This window comes from Malaya genurostris, chromosome 2 (assembly GCF_030247185.1).
Source record: "Malaya genurostris strain Urasoe2022 chromosome 2, Malgen_1.1, whole genome shotgun sequence".
In the NCBI taxonomy this organism is placed as follows: Eukaryota; Metazoa; Arthropoda; class Insecta; order Diptera; family Culicidae; genus Malaya; species Malaya genurostris.
The window spans coordinates 76,521,949-76,541,380 of record NC_080571.1 but is presented as its reverse complement, the minus strand read 5'-3'; the positions used below and the strand labels follow the sequence as shown (position 1 = coordinate 76,541,380).

At 36.6% G+C, this 19,432-nt stretch overlaps 2 protein-coding genes across 5 annotated transcripts in view; one reads left to right on the top strand and one right to left on the bottom strand.

The window, feature by feature from the left end:
- Positions 1-2,698, bottom strand: part of LOC131428523 (cystathionine gamma-lyase-like) — a 38,833-nt gene extending 36,135 nt beyond the window's left edge. Inside the window, exon 1 of one of the 2 annotated variants that reach the window (XM_058592521.1) lies at positions 2,517-2,698. In XM_058592521.1, the coding sequence (XP_058448504.1) occupies positions 2,517-2,551 (35 nt within the window). In that variant the 5' untranslated portion in view covers positions 2,552-2,698. Of the gene's footprint in view, positions 1-2,359; positions 2,398-2,516 lie in introns of those variants that run through there. The other variant, XM_058592522.1, reaches the window with a different exon arrangement.
- LOC131428522 (arrestin homolog) overlaps positions 1-19,432 on the top strand; it is a 365,484-nt gene that overhangs the window by 146,128 nt on the left and 199,924 nt on the right. The window lies entirely within an intron of this gene.

The following is a 19,432-nucleotide window of genomic DNA, read 5'->3' as shown; positions in this document are numbered from 1 at the left end:
GTTATATGCACATAGTTAGAATAAGCGGTAACAATAGTAAAATGATTCTATCGTTATTATCAACTGCCTGTATAGAATCGGATCCCGCAACGAGAATAAGCGACCGTTTGTTGCTTCAGAGAGAATACCCACAGCAACGAGCTAACCTTTGATTCTCAGACAGGTCATCGAGCGAAATTCGCTCTCGCACTGGTGTCTATTCTATGTTAAATGAGCCATGCCTGGTTTTTGTTGTTGCGATGATATCCGTCTCTCTTTGATGGAACTGATTGAATCGTGTAAAGAGTTGCTAGAGCGCGTTCTTTGATACGATAAAAGCCATCCTTGGTTTTTTGTATTACTAAGATTGAGATTTTTGTAGAATTCGAATTTTTAGACTTCCGTACCACCACAATGGTTGTGGTTCCTTAATTGAAAACTCGTGCTTATGCGTGCTCGGTGCCGATGGACTCGGTTGTTTTTTTTTTTCAAAGCCGAGCTTGGGTGTTGGTTTTCGTTTTCTTCATTGTGTGTACGAAATCTGATGCCACGACATTCATCGCACTGTAATTACGGAACCGGAAATCGGATCCGGATGAAATTGAACAGTAACTTTTGAGACATGTTTGAGGTTTTTTTTCACTATTTTCGGTGCTTCCGGAACAGGAAAAGGAGGACCAGTACAGTCGAATTATGTAAATATATCTATCAACTAACAAGTTCTTCAAACTAGAAGTTTTTATCGATCAGGAATTTGTACCTATTTTTGCCCGGGTTGGCGGTTCAATGCTTAGGGCGCTGATATGAGCCAATTGTCGTATGTTCGAGCCCCGACCTGGAAGAATTCTTAGTGTCAGTAGGATCGTAGTACTAGCCATGAAATGATTCTGTACGCTAAGAATCGGCTGCGAAGTCTGTTGAAATAGAAAGGCCAAATTGCTAATTGGTAATGCTAAGACTTTGCTTTACCTTTTTTGACATCGCTTGTGAAAAATTACTCATGAAATTGAAAATTTTTCACTTATCGCGCTGTAGTTCCGAAACAGGAGGTCATTTGAACTGAAAATCGGTTCAGCCGTCTCTGAAACAAATGAGACATTTGTTCAGTTCGTCATGCTGAGTCGCATTGCATTTGACATTCGGCCTTCCGGGCCTCGGTTTAAAGGTCGGATTTCACAATGATTGCATAGCCTTTCTATATGAGAAAGGCAAAAATCATTTTTTCCGATGCACAAACAATCACGTTAAGCCTACTGTTTTGTCTGCAAGATTTCAACTGAAACAAAACCGTTCATAATCGCTAGGTGAGATTCTCTGCATGAAGTGGTTTTTGCATTGCGCCCATATTTAGTTGAGAAGGAAAAAGCAGGTATTAACAATACCATGCACACCCTGTAACATCCTTGAACATTCATACATCTTTAAAAGGATCCCAGCATCAAGCAGCAATCTACATGCTTGCGTGGCCATACGCCACTATAGTATAGTTTACGGATTGGAATGGACACAAAGGAACCTTGAAGGCTCCGTGCATCAGAATCAAGTTAACCGGCAAAACAGGCCTGAGTCGCACTCCGACACAAGCGGTCCCCGTATCTGCACTCAAAGTTTAGAAGCTACAATCACCCGCAACCACTTCCTGTTGTGGCTATGTAACAAATCTGGAACATTTGGTCTTAAGAATATTCTATGTTTTTTTAGTTCCGACTTTTCGATGTCTAGCAATTGATTTGAATGGCATATAAAACTTGGCTCTCCAGGCACCGGTAAAACCGTTCTGCAAATGACAGTCAAATCAGTTCTGGGAATTCCTGGTACAAAATCTGATTGTCCCACCAGCAATGCATTGCATACGTATTTCATTTTGGCTTCAACCACATTTTCCGGATAAATTCTGTCAGCATTTTTCGACAACCTAGAAAATGCTAATTGCAACCGTTCCGATGGAAAATAGATGCTCACGCGTTCGCTTCACTGTACTCTAATTACACTCACAATCTCACCAATTATTTAAATTCGCCATGTAACTGTTTCGTGCATCCATAGTTTAACAATAAAGGCATTACTTATCATTTTGGAATTTGCAGTTTCCCGTTATGAATCCCGAACAATTTGCTTCCCACCGCCCAAAACAATAAACTATTTCGCCAGAATGATTCAATGGCTATGGATTATGTCTGTTGCCGCGTGTTCGCATGAAGTTCAAAAAATTCACATAGTATATCACACTGTGCCCGTTCCTATCTATATCAGTAACGAAGTAACGAAGTCTCGAGTTTACATTTAATTGTGATGAAATCCATATTGCATCCAGCACGGCTTTCATTTGATTTCATTCTGCTTAATGTATTAATAACACGTAGAAAACACAAACACATACTCAGTTGAATAATAATGATGCATATGCAATCAGCAATTATCCAGGAAATGCTAAACTTCGCGTATTGAATACATATCCAGTCAACAGTTTAAAAAAAACCTAACATTTGACTACGTAATGATCCGCACATTTTGAAAACTAAAACCTAATTACTCACTGTTCGAGTCCATTTGTGCTTTCCAAAGTTGACATTATTTTATTGAAAATGCTCCTGAAAATTTTGTAAATATCTTGCTTTTTGTTTAGTAAAACGATACAAGTAAATATTTTGAAGCGGAGAATTTGATCTGCTTTACAAGCAATCCACCCGGCAACTACTAGATGCTCCAATCAAGATTATTGTTTTCATGGTAGTACTTGTGCTAAGTTAAGGTAATTTTACCTATTATCATCGGAGTGGGTGCTCCACTACGCCAAGTCAATCATTACTCAGGTTACATTCGATGCATTGTACTTAGATAGTCATAAATAATAAAGACACTTTGATGTAGTATGTGTGAATATGGAAACCTCATTGGTGGCAAGCAAGGAGTGAAATATTTTCCCATTCGTGTCAAATCAATTTAAGAGATAAGTATCATTGCAATACAAAGCAGGGAGCCGCATTCCGCCTCCGAACTTGACCTTGGACTTCACAGCCGATTCATTAGTGTACATAACTGTTGCATGACCGGAATGAATTCAGAATCCGAACCGTTTTCAAATAATGTTTATTTGTAATTAGTTCTGCGACCGGAGAATCAATATTTTACGTTATTGTTTAAAAATATTACATTATTTATAAAATTGAAGCATACATTGTTGCAAATTTTTCGCTTAGGATAGCTTGGCTTAGCTTAGTTTACCGACCGTGAGTTTTCCGTGATGAAGTTTTGGGGATAAAGATGTGAATGATTGTGTGTATTATTTTTGTTAGGTTCTATGATTGTTAGGAAAACTCGCAAGTCCTCTCACTCAATAATAATAAAGGGATATCTAGATCTGTAATGTGGTCCTGAACACTAGACTTGGTTATCGAACATTTGTTTTTGGATCAGAATACTGAACCTGAACCTGGATTCTGTACTGAGATTTTTTATCCGGATATGGATGAATTTGAAGCAGAATTCAGTAATTGGATTTGGAACATGGATCTGGATCCGGATTGTGAACCTGAACTCCTGACAGAGATCTTAACCTAGATTCTGAACCTGAACCTGAATTCGAAACATAGGCATGGAGTTGGATTCTGGACCAGAATTCTATTTTCACAGTTTTTGACAGAATTTCTGAAACTAAACTTTGAACCTAGACTGTGGACGTGATTCTTGATTATTATGTTGACCTTGGACTGTGAATTTGGACTCGATTCTGGACCTGAGTTGTCCAGGATTCCTCAATTCTAAACTTGAACCTGGCTTATTGACAGAGTTTCCAAACTTAGACAGGATTCTGAACCCCAGGGCCCGACGAGTTTACTGGATCTTAATACTGAATCTGGACATGGATTTTGAACCAGAATTTTGACAGAAAATTCTGAACCTGAAGCAGAAATTTGGATTGGATTCGGAGCATGGATTCGGATTCTGGATCTGAATCTAGTTTCTTGACTTGACGTATATTTTGAGTCTAAATCCGGAGCAGGATTCTGGACCTGGATTCAGGATTCTAAACAAGATTTTTTACTCCGATAATTTGACATGAGCCAGAATCGTGTACCTGGAACTTGATCCTGATTTTGGATTCCGAATATGAATCTGGATTCAGGAACAGAACGCTGGGCTTAGATTCTAGATCCAAATTTTGTAGCCTGATTAAGGATTTTGATTCTGGATCTGAACTCTGTACCTGCATTATGAATAAGGATTCTGACCTTGAATCTGTATTCTGACCCTGAACCTGTATTTTCTGCTTGGGTTCAGAACCTGGACCTGAATGAAGTGACTTGACCTAACCTATGAATGTGAATTTTAGATCTGAGTGCAGAATCTGAACTCTGAACCTATATTCGGGTCTTCAATTCTGGACCAGAACTCTTAGTTTGGACCTGGATTCTGGAACGAGGCACTGGACCTAAACTTTTGACCTGTGGATAAGAATTCTGAACTTGGATCCAGATTCTCGACGAAAATTCTTGACAGAGTTGTTATTTGAACCTGGATTCTGGATCTGGATTCTGGAAAATATTTCTCACCTTGGATTTGCAACTTTGGTCCTGGGCCGGAATCCTAATCCCGGATTTGTATTCAGGACTGGAACTCCTGAAAGAGTTTTGGAACCTTAAACAAGGTCCTGAACCTCGACTCTTCGCCTGACTTATTGACCTAGTTTCATAATATGGATCTGGATTCCTGAGCGGAAATCGGGATCTGAATTCCGGGCATGAATTTTGGCCCTGGTTTCTAGACTTGAGTTTACTGCCCATTAAAAATGAGCTTGAGCTCACCAGTGGGCTGTAGGGACCACATTGGGAATCACTGAAATAGGCTAATAGTGTGAGAAAAAGCTCATTTGAGTTGAAACATATTTATGTCATTCTCAGATAGGCGCAAGAACCACTATCTTTTAAAACAATCACAAACAATTACATGATAGCTACACATTTAAAAAAAAGTACAAACAAATTGCAAAAAATTATCTATCGTTAAATGATTGTAGATCACTTGTTCCTTTCAACAAAGCGGTGGTAAGGCTCTCCAGACTCAAACAACTCTCAACGATTTGTGCTTTAGTCCTTGTTGAGGCGCAGAGCCGTCTTGAGCTATTTTTAAATATGATCAGTATCTAACGGGGAAGTAGATTGGAAAATTGATATGCGAATACAATTATGTAATGGAAACCGCGAAAATGTTACCGCATAGATGGGACTCGAACCCGTAGCTAAATTCGGTACTCGAAAAACAATGTCATAAACCAGTTCAGGAGCATCAATCTCTCCGTTGATCAACCGCCTGTTGAGTCTTTGTAACGAGTCGATTCATAACAATTGGCATCTATCCGAATATAGTGGCAAGTTACTGGGATTCTCCACGGTAAATTACGTAATGCCATGCGCAAAGTAGAGTGCAAAAATCCACAAGACTTGTGACAGATTTCGAGAAGTGCTCCGAGATAACTCCCTTACATCGGTTCGTGGAGAGCGGAAAACATCTTCTATATTTGTAAGTCATATTATTTGATGACCATACAAACTTAATCTGGCATGGTTTCGGTATCAGGTCCCGAAGTACTGGTCTAAAGTTCAAAAACGAAACTCACATCGATTTCTCAGAAATGACTTGGCCAAATCAGGTGAACAAAGGGAATGGGAAAGTAACTGAAACCCTGAACCGTTGATTTTAACCATAGTAACAATGTTCATGTATTTCATGTAAGGCCTTTAAACCTCCATTTTATTTAGTTTTCGCTTCGTATCAAACTTTTTTTTTGTTTTTGTTCTGATTTCGGGAGTGACCAGGGCCCTTCGGGCCTCCCCTCTGGGTACGTGCCTTGCCATTCTAACAAAGCGTTTCTGCACTCGTTCAATTCCAAGGTTCCACAATATTTGATGCACCACCACAATATTTGATTGACACCAGATTACCGACGAAATTTTCGAGAATTGGGCTGACGAGTGAGCAATACAAAGCCTTCAGGTAATGCGGGTCTTTAAAACCCCTTGCCATGAACACCAATTGTCGTGTAGCTTTCTAAACGATTTGTGACTTATGAACATGAGGGAGGGACAAGGTTGTATAAGAGAGAGAGTTGAAAAGGCTCCGCCAAACTTTTCGTGTTCCTTTTGGGTCCCATAAACACCATGCAAAATTTTGGCTCGATCGGAGAAACTATATTTTCGCGCCCGAGGCTCAAAGTTTGTATGGGATTTAGTATGGAGAAATTCACTTTTTACAAAAAAAATGTGCTTAATCCACCTAGCAGTGAGATGATACCTTTTTTATCAACTCGCATGTGTTTTTTGCGTGAATATTCTTCGGTGTTTCAGTTTTCATGACATTATTCTAATGACCGTCGTTTTAAGTGGCAATTTGAGATTTTAATCACTCATACCTCTGTAATGTCGAAACTGTAAATCAGATCGAATTTGAATCTAAAAGTGTAACAATCGATTAAACATTCTATGATATGTCGAAGTAATTTCCACTTTAGAGTTTAGGGTAATTTAAGGTACTTCCAGAGCCGGTATTCAGGAACCAGCATAACCCAAACCGATTCGTATGGCCAAAAAGTAAATATAACGAATCAATTGCAATCGTTTTGAGCCCAACTTCAAAGCTTTTCGGGATTGTCATATTCTATATCGGTTTGAATTCTGAAAACTCATCATCCTACAATTCCAGAATCGGAAGTCAGAATTGGATAAAATTGGATTTATTTTAATTTGAACTTTTGTTTCTGAAATTCGATTTGGCTTTTTTGAGAAAACGATTGAGCTTTGAGAAACGATTCGATACTGGAACCGGGATTCGCAATCCGGTGTAGCCGAAGTCAGACAAATTCACCTGAGAAGCTGTATAGTTTACATTTGTTTCAAAATGTTTGAAAATCAATGTAGACGTCTTTGAGGAATCGTAGTGCGAAATAAATTTTTGAGTGATTTCCGAAACGAAAACTGAATACAACCAAAAATGAAATAAGTTTATTCGGTTATCGACCATCCAAATGTGCTAACCCGATGAACCTGATTAATTTATGTGAAATAGATATTTTTATACTAATCACCCTGTATCTCCGAAACCGGAGGTTGGATCTGACTGAAAAACAAGATGTTTTATAGAACCTTAAAACTTTTCATTTGAATCTTAGATGATTCTTAGATTTCACTTTAATCTTAAATCGGTTCAGCCATCTACGAGAAAAATGAGTTACACAGTTTTAATTTCGTTTCACATATCATCCTGTAGTTCCGGAACCAGAGGTCGGAACCAAACATAATTCAGGAACCTTGTTTGGGAGTATACGACTTTTCATATGAATCTGAGTTTGTAGAAAACGATTGAGTCATCTCCGAAATAAATTGAGTGAAATTATTTGTCACACACGCATTTGCTGATCTCGACGAACTGATTCGAATGGTATACAGGTGTTATGTTCTTGCAGCATTTATTGCTGTAAGTAGTTTAAATCAATATAATTATGGAAATGCTATCAACTCAAAAATGCTGCCATCATCTAGTTTACATATGTTATGTCATATTCGAACGATTTTGTTGCCAAAAACGAACCGTGCTAAAATCGGTCTGAGGCAAAATATCATGCTGTACACAGTCTTTTGGGTACTTAGAAACAAATGTATGTAACAGTATAAAAAATCGTGTTTTATGTTGCTCCCAAGCATTTCTTTGCCAGACAGCGCTCAAAACATCTACTGCTGGAATAGGGGAAAAACTCGCTTACACAAAAATATCGATATCTCCGTTAAAAATGGACGGATTTCAACAATCTATGGCTTGTTGGATAGGTATTACCGTGCGGAATCTAAATCTGAAAACATATTCTGTTTTCAAGGTCAATTGTGACAGATACTGTCAAAAAACTGAAAATTTTGACATAAAACTTCGTATAATTCAAAAAGTAAACATCCGATCTCAAAACCATTCAATAGCGTTCAGGGTGACGGGGAGACCTTTCATTTTCGACTAGTTTGATCCAAATCGGTTTAGCCAGCTGTGAGATCTCGACCTCTTAGTTGACAACACACACAGACACACACACAGACACACACACATACACACACACGCACACACACGCACACACACACACACACACACACACACACACACACACACACACACACACACACACACACACACACACACACACACACACACACACACACGGACATTTGCTCAGTTCGTCGAGCTGAATCGATTGGTATACGACACTCAGCCCTCCGGGCCTAGGAAAATTTTTCTAAAGTCTATACCTATTTTTTATATTTATGAAAAAGGTAAAAATCGGCTGGAGATCAACCTATAAACTCTGAAAATCAGTGCATGTGTAGCTTTCGTAGGAAATTTATCGAGAAGGAAAACCTTTGAAGACCGCAAAACAATCCGACATTTGTAGAAAAAGTTGTTAAAGGAAAACAAGGTCAGAACAATAACTCATTCCTTAATAAATCTGGCATCACTGCTGCTAGTGATGGTAATATGATTTTGCTTTCTTTTATTATGCTATAACGGTTGATCAGAGTTGTTCGATGTCTTAACAATAGTTACTCAGATTAGTACGAAGATTTTTTCCAAGTGACTGTAGAAAGGAATATTAGTTCAACACTTGTTCCTACTAGTGTCCGAGGAATCCACTGAACCGCATATGTCACAGGAAGGAAATAATCAGTATTTTTCTTGGTAAATAATACGATCTAATTATTTGCAAATCTTCACGCGATTTTCATAATCTGGTCAGGTACAGATCAAATTCTTAGGACGGTAGTCAATCGATTTGAACCCAATCGAGTCCCACGATATCAAGGACAATTATTTAATAAGAACAAAACAACAATGAGAAAATAAAAATGACACTCTATATATAATAGGTGTCTGTTTCGGAATATTAGAAATGCATTGGTGAATTTCTAACAAAAGATTTTGTTTTTAAACTTATACTTTTTGTTCCGTAATCTTTGGGCAGCCGATTACCGAGAGAGAAATATGCAGTTATTTTAGTTGAAGGAAATTAGACCTAAACTGAGGTGCTATGGTAATAATAAAATAAGACAATAGTTAGCTTATTTGAAATTATATTTGTCATAAAAACACTAAACAAAGCATTAAAACAGCATATCCAGTAAGAAAACATGTGTATTAGATCAATAAAAAAACGCATATTGTTCTAGTGGAACAATTTGATTGCTGCCGAGTCGCCATACTCGAAAAAGAGACAAAGGACGCGGATAAATTTGGCCATCTAGACGGCTTAGAACGGCTCAGCATTAAAAAAACTAAATTCAAATCTGATGTTAGTCATGGGAGGGTGTGAAATAAAAAAAACTTCAAACAACTAAATGAAACACTTTCAATGAAAGCTTCGTTAACGAATCTCCACACAAGAACAAGCGATGAGGAAAGCGTATGAATTGAGCTCAACACAACCTATAGTTTTTAAGAACGAGAAATAACACGAAACAAGCAAAATACTTCTTCCAGATTAGACTATTCTTAAAAGCTCAAAGGAATAGAAATATAGAAGAAATAAAAGCACTTTGTTGAACTAAGTGAAGTAAATATTTTCGAACCAAAATTAAAAGGTTTTTTACAGTTTTTCGCAGTGACGGTTTGAAATTTCAAACACACTTCTCCCTGTAGTCCCAAAACCTTTTTTTCATAAAGTTTATTTAGACCCGGTTTTAACATAATTATGGTCTTTCGCCGGGTAGTCCCAAAACCTTCTTTTTGGGCCTTTTGTTGGTGAAAATCGGTTGAGCCGTCGCAGAGCAAAGTGAGTGCGTTCTGTTGTGGAGTTTTAGGCAACAATTTCGAGGAACCAAATATATCCGAAGTCGATTCGTATGGTCAGCAACTAATACTCCTATAGCTGGAAGTTTTGAGCCCAAGTTGTTTCCTTTTTTGCATCGTTGCACAATATGATGGTTTGAAATTTCAAACACTCATCACCCTTCAATTTCGGTACAGTAATCCAGATTCGGATCAAAATCTAACATTTTGTTATGACCGTAAGACCTTTCATTTGAATCTAAGTTTGAGAAAACCACTATTTCTGGTATGTCCGGCACGGGATTCCGGGAACCGGTATATCCGATGTGAGTTTATGTGGTCCTCAACTTACAAGACCTATAAACTAGAGGAAATAATTCACTATTTTTGAAAAAAAAAATAGATTATCTTTAAATGCTATGTAGGCAAACTTTTGAATTTGCAGTTTTTTCACTCATCACCCTGTAATTCCGGAAGCGGAAGTCAGAGCTTAAGTTTGTGAAAATCGGTTCAGCCATCTCGGAGAAAAGTGAGTCACACACGTACAAACACACACGTCTGTACTTGCGTACTCGACGAACGGAGTCGAACGGTATGAGGCACTCGATTTAAAAGTCGGTTTTCACACTGGTTGCACAGCATTTCTATATGAGAAGGAAAACAAGTATTCCGGTAACTAAAAGTAGAAAAATAGAAACTCCTGCAATTGTGGCCTTTTACGACATGGAAGCAGAAACCCAGTGGATCTTCTCTTGATTATATCTTTTGGCTGTCAGATTTCACACGGCATGTCCTGTCCGGAGAAATATAATAGATCCTTTGGACCCCAGCATCCTCAATTTTCTCAGAGACAGCTTAACCGATTTTCACAAACTTCCGACTTCTCGTTCCGGAGTAACACGGAGTAATCTAAAGCATGCACTCGATTTTCTCAAAGGTCTAACAATTTTTACAAGTTTGGGTTCAAATGAATGGTCTTACAAATCCTAAAGAATCTTTTCGATATTTTAACCGGATACGACATCCAGCTCCCGAGGTATAGGGTGATAAGTATTAAATGTCTAAAGTACGTATCTACACTTAACACTAAAAAATCTAGCAAATACTAACCATATAATTCTTCAGTTTAGAAGATCTGGTCAGTTGATGACCAATTCTGATTGACTATCTCAATTCTGTAAGCTGCTGGTCAAACGAATTGATTTCGGTTATACCCAGCTCCCAGTTCTGAGTTCCGGAAATGATGGTTAAAAACTAAGAAACATAACCCACTTTATTTTGTCACAGACGCCCAAACCGATTTTCAAAAATTTTGGGCTAAAATTAAAGGTCTTCCAGCCATAGGCGACTATTGAATTTTATCCGCATCTGACTTCTGGGTCCGGAACTATAGGTTTAAGTGTTTTGAAAATCTCAAATCATAATTTCTATCTTTCTCATAAAGATCACTCTGAAACCCAAATTTTTCAACCGAGGCCTGAAGGGTCGAGTGTCATATACCATTCGATTCAGCTCGACGAACTGAGTAAATGTCTGACTGTGCGTGTGCTTGTGTGTATACACACAACAATCAAAGCACTCACTTTTCTCCGAGATGGCTTAATCTATTTTAACAAACTTAGGCTCAAATGAAAGCCACTCTTGCTCCCTAGAAATTTTATTAATTTCATATGAATCTGACCGGAATTACAGGGTGGCGAGTGAAAAAATTGCAAATTGAACCGAGGCAAACAAAAAACAAACATTTTTGAAAATTGTTAAAATCTTTATTGGAATGGATTGAACAATCAATATAATTTATGGTTTGAAGATGATTTCTTGCAGATGTTGGACGCGGCTTCGCTTTAGATGGCCCATCCACAGGCCCATAATCCATTCCAAACAGTGACTGGATGCATTAGTAGCTTTTGCAATGCTCCTGGCTGGTCTTCACTTCAGATGCGACAATTTTGATTATTGACGTTGAACTCAATTTTTTGATAAAAAAGTGGATCTTCCTACAACTTTGTCAGCACCCATTCATAATTGAATAATAGACCGAACGATGATTCCTGATAAAATTATTGACCAAACAGAGCAAGTTTGATAATGATACAAGACACGATTATCACAAACAGTGTTGCAAAATAGATACCAGCCAATAAAATCACCCTTTAAATTGTATTTAACGGATCCTCGTTAAAAAATTAAAATTAAATTAGATCAATTGTAAATAATTGAAAACGACTATACCATAATACGAGAAATCATTGTATTGTTACGTCGAATTTCTGTTTGATCGATTTGATAGCAGAAGCAATGATTTTTACACAGATTATATTGTACTTTAATAAAACGTGGTAGCATAATTGATAAAACCCCAAGATATATTAATAAGATTGATATTGGTGCAATTACCCTACCAATAAGGGATTACATGAATATCATTCCGTAGAAGAAACCGACTACTGTGTGCCTCTTGCGATACCTTGATTCGACCACCAGTAAAGTCATTATACAAGCGTGATAGCCTGACAATGGCAACGATAAGCGAGTAATAAAATGCATGAAGCGGTTCTTGATTATGTCATTATTTATAATGCACTTAGCAGAGCTTGACAGTGTCTCATTGCAGGTTACTACTATGTAAAAGCATGAATATAGCTTGTTGGTTTGCATCGGATTGTTGATTGAATCGAATACTCTACCCAAATATGATTGTTATTACACTGATAAAATTACACACGACAGACTCAGGTGAAGTAAAACTTCAATTTGATGTTATGTTTTACATCAAACATATTCCAAGCTGTTTCAACATGTAGTTCATGTGTGTAAATTCACCTAAATACTAGTTTCATTGCTTCTGCACTCAGCTAAGATACGTTTGTTCACTAAATGTAATATGTTCTCCACTTGATTGTGTTTAACACATTTTCTACATCGTTGTTCATTGACTATCTGGCCACACTGCTTATTTCACCGTAACTTACGGAACTGCAATGTTCTGACAGCAGTTTTATTTTAATGTGTCCTTTTGTTTTTTCAAAGAAGTTAAAATTGATGGGATCTGTGGTCAGGTTCGAAAATCACTCTTTTTGGGCTTCTGAGCAAGCAAAGTTGTTTGGTTGAAGTGATGTCCCTAGTGAGTTCCAATTCGTCTTGACCGATATATTTGCAAGAAAACCTATGGATCTGGCAAGGTATTTGCAACTTCGGACAAAAAAATCTAGCATTTCGTTACAAACAAGACTATGGATTCTCAAATGTATAAGCAGGAGTTCCTGAAAAAGCGTATTTCCGTACATTAAAGCTCACAATAGACATGTAAAGTTTTGGGCCGATTTGGCAACCAGTCACTAGAACGAAGAATTACTACAGATATATCGGAGACACGACGTAGATTTCTTCGAAAAGTACATCGATCTACCCAACTTTCGGCAAATCGACCCAATTGAGCAAAAATGGACAGCAATCGAACTGAAGTTGAATAAGTTGGTAGGGAGACTTGCTCACAAAACAAAATGGCCACTCAGGTTAACCAACAGAGTGTCCATAATATGAGAGGTTCGATTTTTCTTCGAAAACAAATCGGATTATTTTTTCACAATTTTTTCCTTAAATGACCTCCATTTTGAGTACTCTTTATTGTATTTTCATTATCATGATTCTGAGATAAACCAGTGTTATTTTCGTACAGATTTTACATGACTCAAGCTTTGGTTTATATAACGTTTTTTTGATGAACATATATTTAACGATCAAGCAATTATTTTAAGCAACTGTCAGCTGCGTTCATAACAAGAATCCATTCGAAGCTGTCACGTATGTATCCGTGTCATTGCCATAACTGAAATTTATCTCCATGAATTTCCCTGTTAGGGGAATACTACTTCCCAAGTCGAAACCTGAACATCCGAGGAACAGAACAAAACTACACCTGCCCCACATTGTGCGAAAACGAGAAAACTTTACCGTCGAGATAAGATCAACACTGCCTGCCATCGTTGTTACCGCGAGACAGAAGAAGTTTTCCAACAAAAAAAGAGGGAGGGAAAAGTTTGCTACATAAATGCGGCTGCAATAAAGTGTCATCTTATCAAACAGAACAACGAAGTTTCGCAAGTCAAGATAAACGGGATTTTTTGTTGATAATGGTGCCGATGTGTAGCAGTATTATGTATAGAGCCGATAGAAATTACACAACAAAAAATCAGAAATTTCCTCTGCAAAATAACTTTAATCTGCTGCCAAACAATCTAGAATTCAATACTTGAACGTAGATTTACACGTTTTAGCATGTCAAAATGCATCAATATACAAAATGCGTTACATCAATTATAAATCTATGTCATTACTGACACTTGTATATGTCGGATTCAGAAGACACATTATGTTTTTTATTTCTTCAAATTACAAGATTTCTTCTAAGTGTGTAGTATTTACCTAAGCGAAGTCAACAAGGAAGAAACCAATTTCATGTTCTTTGCTTTTATCCGAAACAAAACGCAATATCTATTTCAACTTGTGATTGGAAATATGTACTGTCTTACCAAATACAAATAATAATACCCCTAAGTCCCATATAAACGAATCGCCAATGTTTGATTCACAGCATGAACAAGTAAGCCTAGCAAATATCTCCCTTTCGTTGCGATAGTGTGAAAATGTGAAAGGAGATTGTTTCTGGCAACGCTTTATGCTAGTTGCTACGGTGCAAAACAAACTTGTTTGTTTATCGTTGCTGTATTAAACTGCAACAATCAGTCTAAATATCGCCGGCTAATAAACGAGAAGCTTTCGAAATGGTAATGATATTCATATTTCTATTCTACTTAAATTTAATATTATGTATTTCAGTATTCAGAATTTATAGATGCTGTACTATTAGGGGAGTGGGTTCTTCGTATTTTCATGGACCAGTTCAAATTCCATCATAAGGATCGGTAAAGATTATAGTTCTTCTGACTTCACTTGTGTTTACATATTTTTCACTATAATAAACAGTAACTATAGTGAACTTATTCTTACCCGTACTCCGTATTATAATTTGTATTTGGTCTTACCGCACTGTCATTTGAAGCGAGTTGAAATGGTTGCTAACCATTTCTATGAAAACGGATGAACGCCGACTAAAAACTGTTCACTAGCAAAGTTGGGAACGTGATTAATAAAGTCAATGTTTGACAGGTATCTGTAGTTTGTTTGTTTGTTAGGTTTTAAAAGGTATTGATGGCATGCAAAATCTTGTGATTAAAAATCTTTGTTTGATTGACAATTTAAAATCACTTCTGGCAGTTGTCAAACTAGAATGCATTCGAAACATCACTTTACAATATGTAATGAATGTAAACGACTTAAGACAAAAAGAAATGAAATGCAACTCGACTGAATTCTTCTGCAGATAATATTTAAGTTTTGTCTTACTTTGTCGAAGTGAAAAAAGAAAATGTTTCGTCTCTATCTGTTTGGTTTGAATGCGATCGCTAAACGACAAAGTTGGATTTTAATGAAAATACGTGACTACTTTGAGCTCTGATTGTGATGCACATTGTTTTGTAGATACAAGTTAATTTTGTATCATGTGAGTAAATTCATTCTTCAATCGCTTCAATAAAGTGTAGTAATTAGGTTTTACACGATGACGACACAAATGAACTGCCGATGATTCAAGTTCATCTTTGACGGCTGCCAGTAGTTTGTTTTGTTTTGAGACTGCAAACTAAAAATTGAAAAATGATGAAAATGTGCCTGATAAAAACGTATCCCATGATGAACGTTTAAACTGTAAACAAATACACGGCGACTGTCAAAAAAAGTTCATTCTGTTTATTTTTGTGAGGTTATGTTATGTTCGTGCAAAATCTAATACTCGCTTTGCCTTCGAACGGAACCTTGGAGACCCATAGTGTTATAAACCATTCCACTCAGCTCGACGAGATTAGAAAATGTCTGTGTGTATGCGTATGTATGTATGTGCACTTTTCAAAGATATGTTTCCAGCTCAATTTTCTCAGAGATGGCTAAACCGATTTTCTCAAGCTTGGACTCGTTTGAAAGCTACTATTGAGCTATTGATCAGGCTCGAAGATCAAATGGCTGTCACTTCTGGTTCCGAAAATGTAATGGCGTAAGTAACGTAACTGACAAAACGTGATGTTTTTTTTATTGCTTAATTTTCTCAGAGATGGCTGAACCAATTTTAACAAGCTTAGACTCACATGAATGCTACTGTTGGGTAATAAATCAAGTTCGATGATCAAATGGTTGTCACTTCCGCTGTCGGAGACATAGATGGATTAGGAAGAATTTTTCCATTTTCAAATAACAATCCTTGAAAACCGACGCCATCATCTCATTCAACCTAATGAACCTTTTCTAAGGTTGCTTCGGAGCACTCGTGTCGGTGTTGGAGAGAACTCATTCTGTCATCTTTCCGGGTTTCACCAACAGTTATCAATCGACACTAAAACCACCATCCGATTTCGCTTCAGCTTAGCAAAACACGCTTCCTTTTTCCATCTACTCGAATTCAATATTCCATGCTGTATTCTAATGAAGTGTTATCTCCATAATGTGTATCCACAGATAACAGATATACAGGCTCATATATGAACTGTGTGTAAAATCTGCTCAATCAGCATGGCGAACAGTTGCAGATGTCACCACGATCGACACGAGGTGCCACCACGATTTGGATGCCGCTTTCACATGAGCCACAATTTAGGGTGCTACATTCACTTCACGCTAGATTTTTGTTTTGCTGTTGGTTAAAATGGCAAGCCTATTTTTGTTTTATTCCGATCAAATTCTCGTGTGATTTATGCGACATGGAGATAAAGCTGTCTTTAACACTTAGGGAAATCGTGTGATAAGTGTTAAAATTGTTTTAGTTGGAATATTTCTATAACAGGCAGGAGGATTTTGTTATCGTTCTGGAACGTAGTGAAACGTTTTGAAAGATCGCGGCGAATAGTCGAGTAAATGGCAGTAGTGTTTCCAACGTATAGCAAATTTGAAATTTACACAGAATTTTGAAAAATTCAGTTCGAGTCTGTATATCTGTTATCTGTGGTTTATCCAACTTAGCCTTGGTTTCCTTTGTTGTTTTGCCTCTCAAAATATAGTGTTTTATGAACAAAAGTCTTTGAGTTTTTTTCAAAATTCGTCTGTCAAAACAAAACAAACGGTCGTAAAATAAATTTCGACATGTCATCATCATATTGGCGGTCAAGGAGGTTATCTTCTACCTCACTTAGTATTACCAAGGCATTTCTTTGCTCTGGATTCAATGAGCCTCCACGGTTATCGAATCGAGCTTCCGAAATGAGATTTCATTTAATTAGGATTTTGCAAAAAAATCTTCAAATATTTCAAAGAATACTTCATTTACCTTTTCATTTTACCTTTTCATCAATTTCAATTATTAGCAGATTGTAATTAAGTGAAAAAACTGAAATATGAATGAAATATGCTGAAGATCAAGATGACCATGCAAAACTTGGTGGAAGAAGTCAAACAAGACACTTTGCAAGCGTATGAGTAATGTCAACAATGTGTGTGTAAAAACCAATTCCTGCGCATTTCTGCCTGTTTTTAATTAATAAATCTTCCATATGGTTGAAAAATAACAAATCAGTTCATTCTGCTCGGAACTGCAATTTAAGAAAAGCGAAAATCTTCTATTTTTCTGAATACTGCTAGAAAAAAAATTAGTTCAGTTTCAGCTTACTTCCACTAACACATTTGATTAGCAACGAACACATTCCTATGTGGACTTTCTCTTGCAGAAATTATTGCGAAATAATAATTTACGTACCTTCTATAAGTAATCCCACAAATAGGAACCTTTAATTTAACACGCGAAACGAAATGGATATGGAAGGTTGTCGTAAAACAATTTATTTTACCGAAAAATTGTTTTTTTTAACATAAAACATTTGGTTTTGTCGACGACACGACCTGCCACTCGACTATCAAAACTGTATCGCAAATCTAACTACCCCTCAGTAACTGGTAATGTCAAAACGAAATCGCTTGAAAAAATGTTGGAACTGGCAACACAAGTTGGAAAATTATTGATTTTGAAAAACAGTTACCAGTATCCTTGGTAACTAAATATGGAATGTAAACAAAAACAAGAGATTCTCACTTAAAACGAAACCACTGAATGTAGTTGGCCCGCTGGCAGGTATTAAATTTATTCTTTCAGAGAGTTTTGAGTCATTTTTGCTCAATTTTGATTTAATTTGTTTTCTTCGTTTCTAGTTTTTTCCATAAGATATAATTGTTTGTAATCAACTGTGAAAAAGAAGCACCCACTGAATAACTTGTTGGTGTCATCTGGATTTGGATGTGATAAAGGACAGTTTGTGATATACATTAAAACAGAAAATGATATTGACCTAGATATTGGCAATCATTCAAAGCTGTTTTGTGCCTCTGCAGTAATCAAAATGAAGGTGGCGCGTGGTTGTTTATGAAGATTGATGGTGTTATACTTTGCATGTAGTTTTTTAACACATAATTTTCATATACATATTCAACAGATTGAACAGTTTGTCAAATGTGTAAATAAAGTTGAATAGATGACAGAAAAAATGTTCAAGTATTATTTTCGACTTTAATTATTCCATCATAATTATAAAATACGATGACTGTAATAATGCAGTTGAAAAAAAATAAAAATAAATTAAAATAAAAGTACTGAATAAACTTTTTACTGTAGATTTCGATTTAACCGATATAATCAACTGCGCAGCCGGGTGAATGTAGTATATAAATTTGAGTATATAAAGGTTAAATGTGATTGTTTATTAAATTCTACTCAATAAACGGAGCGATCTTATTTTCCGTTCGGATGATACAGTTAACTTCAGACTCATGTTGTTCGTATATGCCAACTGTTTATTTTTTAATATGCCAACAGTTTTATTTAATAATGCACATAAGCAAGAGTGTATGATTTGTTTTCAGATTTTCCAGCTTCTCACCCTTTAGAAGTGTTTAATGGATCCCTAAAGTAATTCCGGCAGAAATGAGGTGAACAAATCCGTTTGATATGAGGTTCAGTGATCGCACAAAAGATTCCATTGAATTAATCTGAAATTAACTAAATTATGTATATCTAAACTATTTATCTACCATCTCTTTTAAATTTACATATAACTGTTCGTAGGAAACGAATAGAAAGATACTATATCTCCCTTCTCAGAAGCATTTTCGAAGGCGGCGCAAGAATGTTAACTGCAATAGAAAAATAATATTTAAAAATAAAATTCAAGCACTCACCTGCACTCAGCTTTATCATAATTTGCATTGATGATTATCCACATTATTTAATAGCTCTCCGGAATTCACTAAATAAGAGGAAAAGACACAAAAATTCAAAACGGTGGAATTATTCCACAACTATTTCAAACTGTTTGTTTATTTATTCTGGTGCTCCTTGGTAACTAGAGCATAGCAACTTGAACAGTGTTGCTCGAATAGTTAGTTTTTGTCATTTTCAAGGGGTCGCTATATTTATGGTAACTGGTGGTAAATCACTCACGAACACTTTTTATTCCGATTTTTCTTCGGAGTGTCTGGTCGTGTCGTCGGTTTTGTTATTTTGTGTAGCGCGATCTAATACAAATGCATTGAAGCAGTGTAGCTAACTTTTTTATTAGGAAAT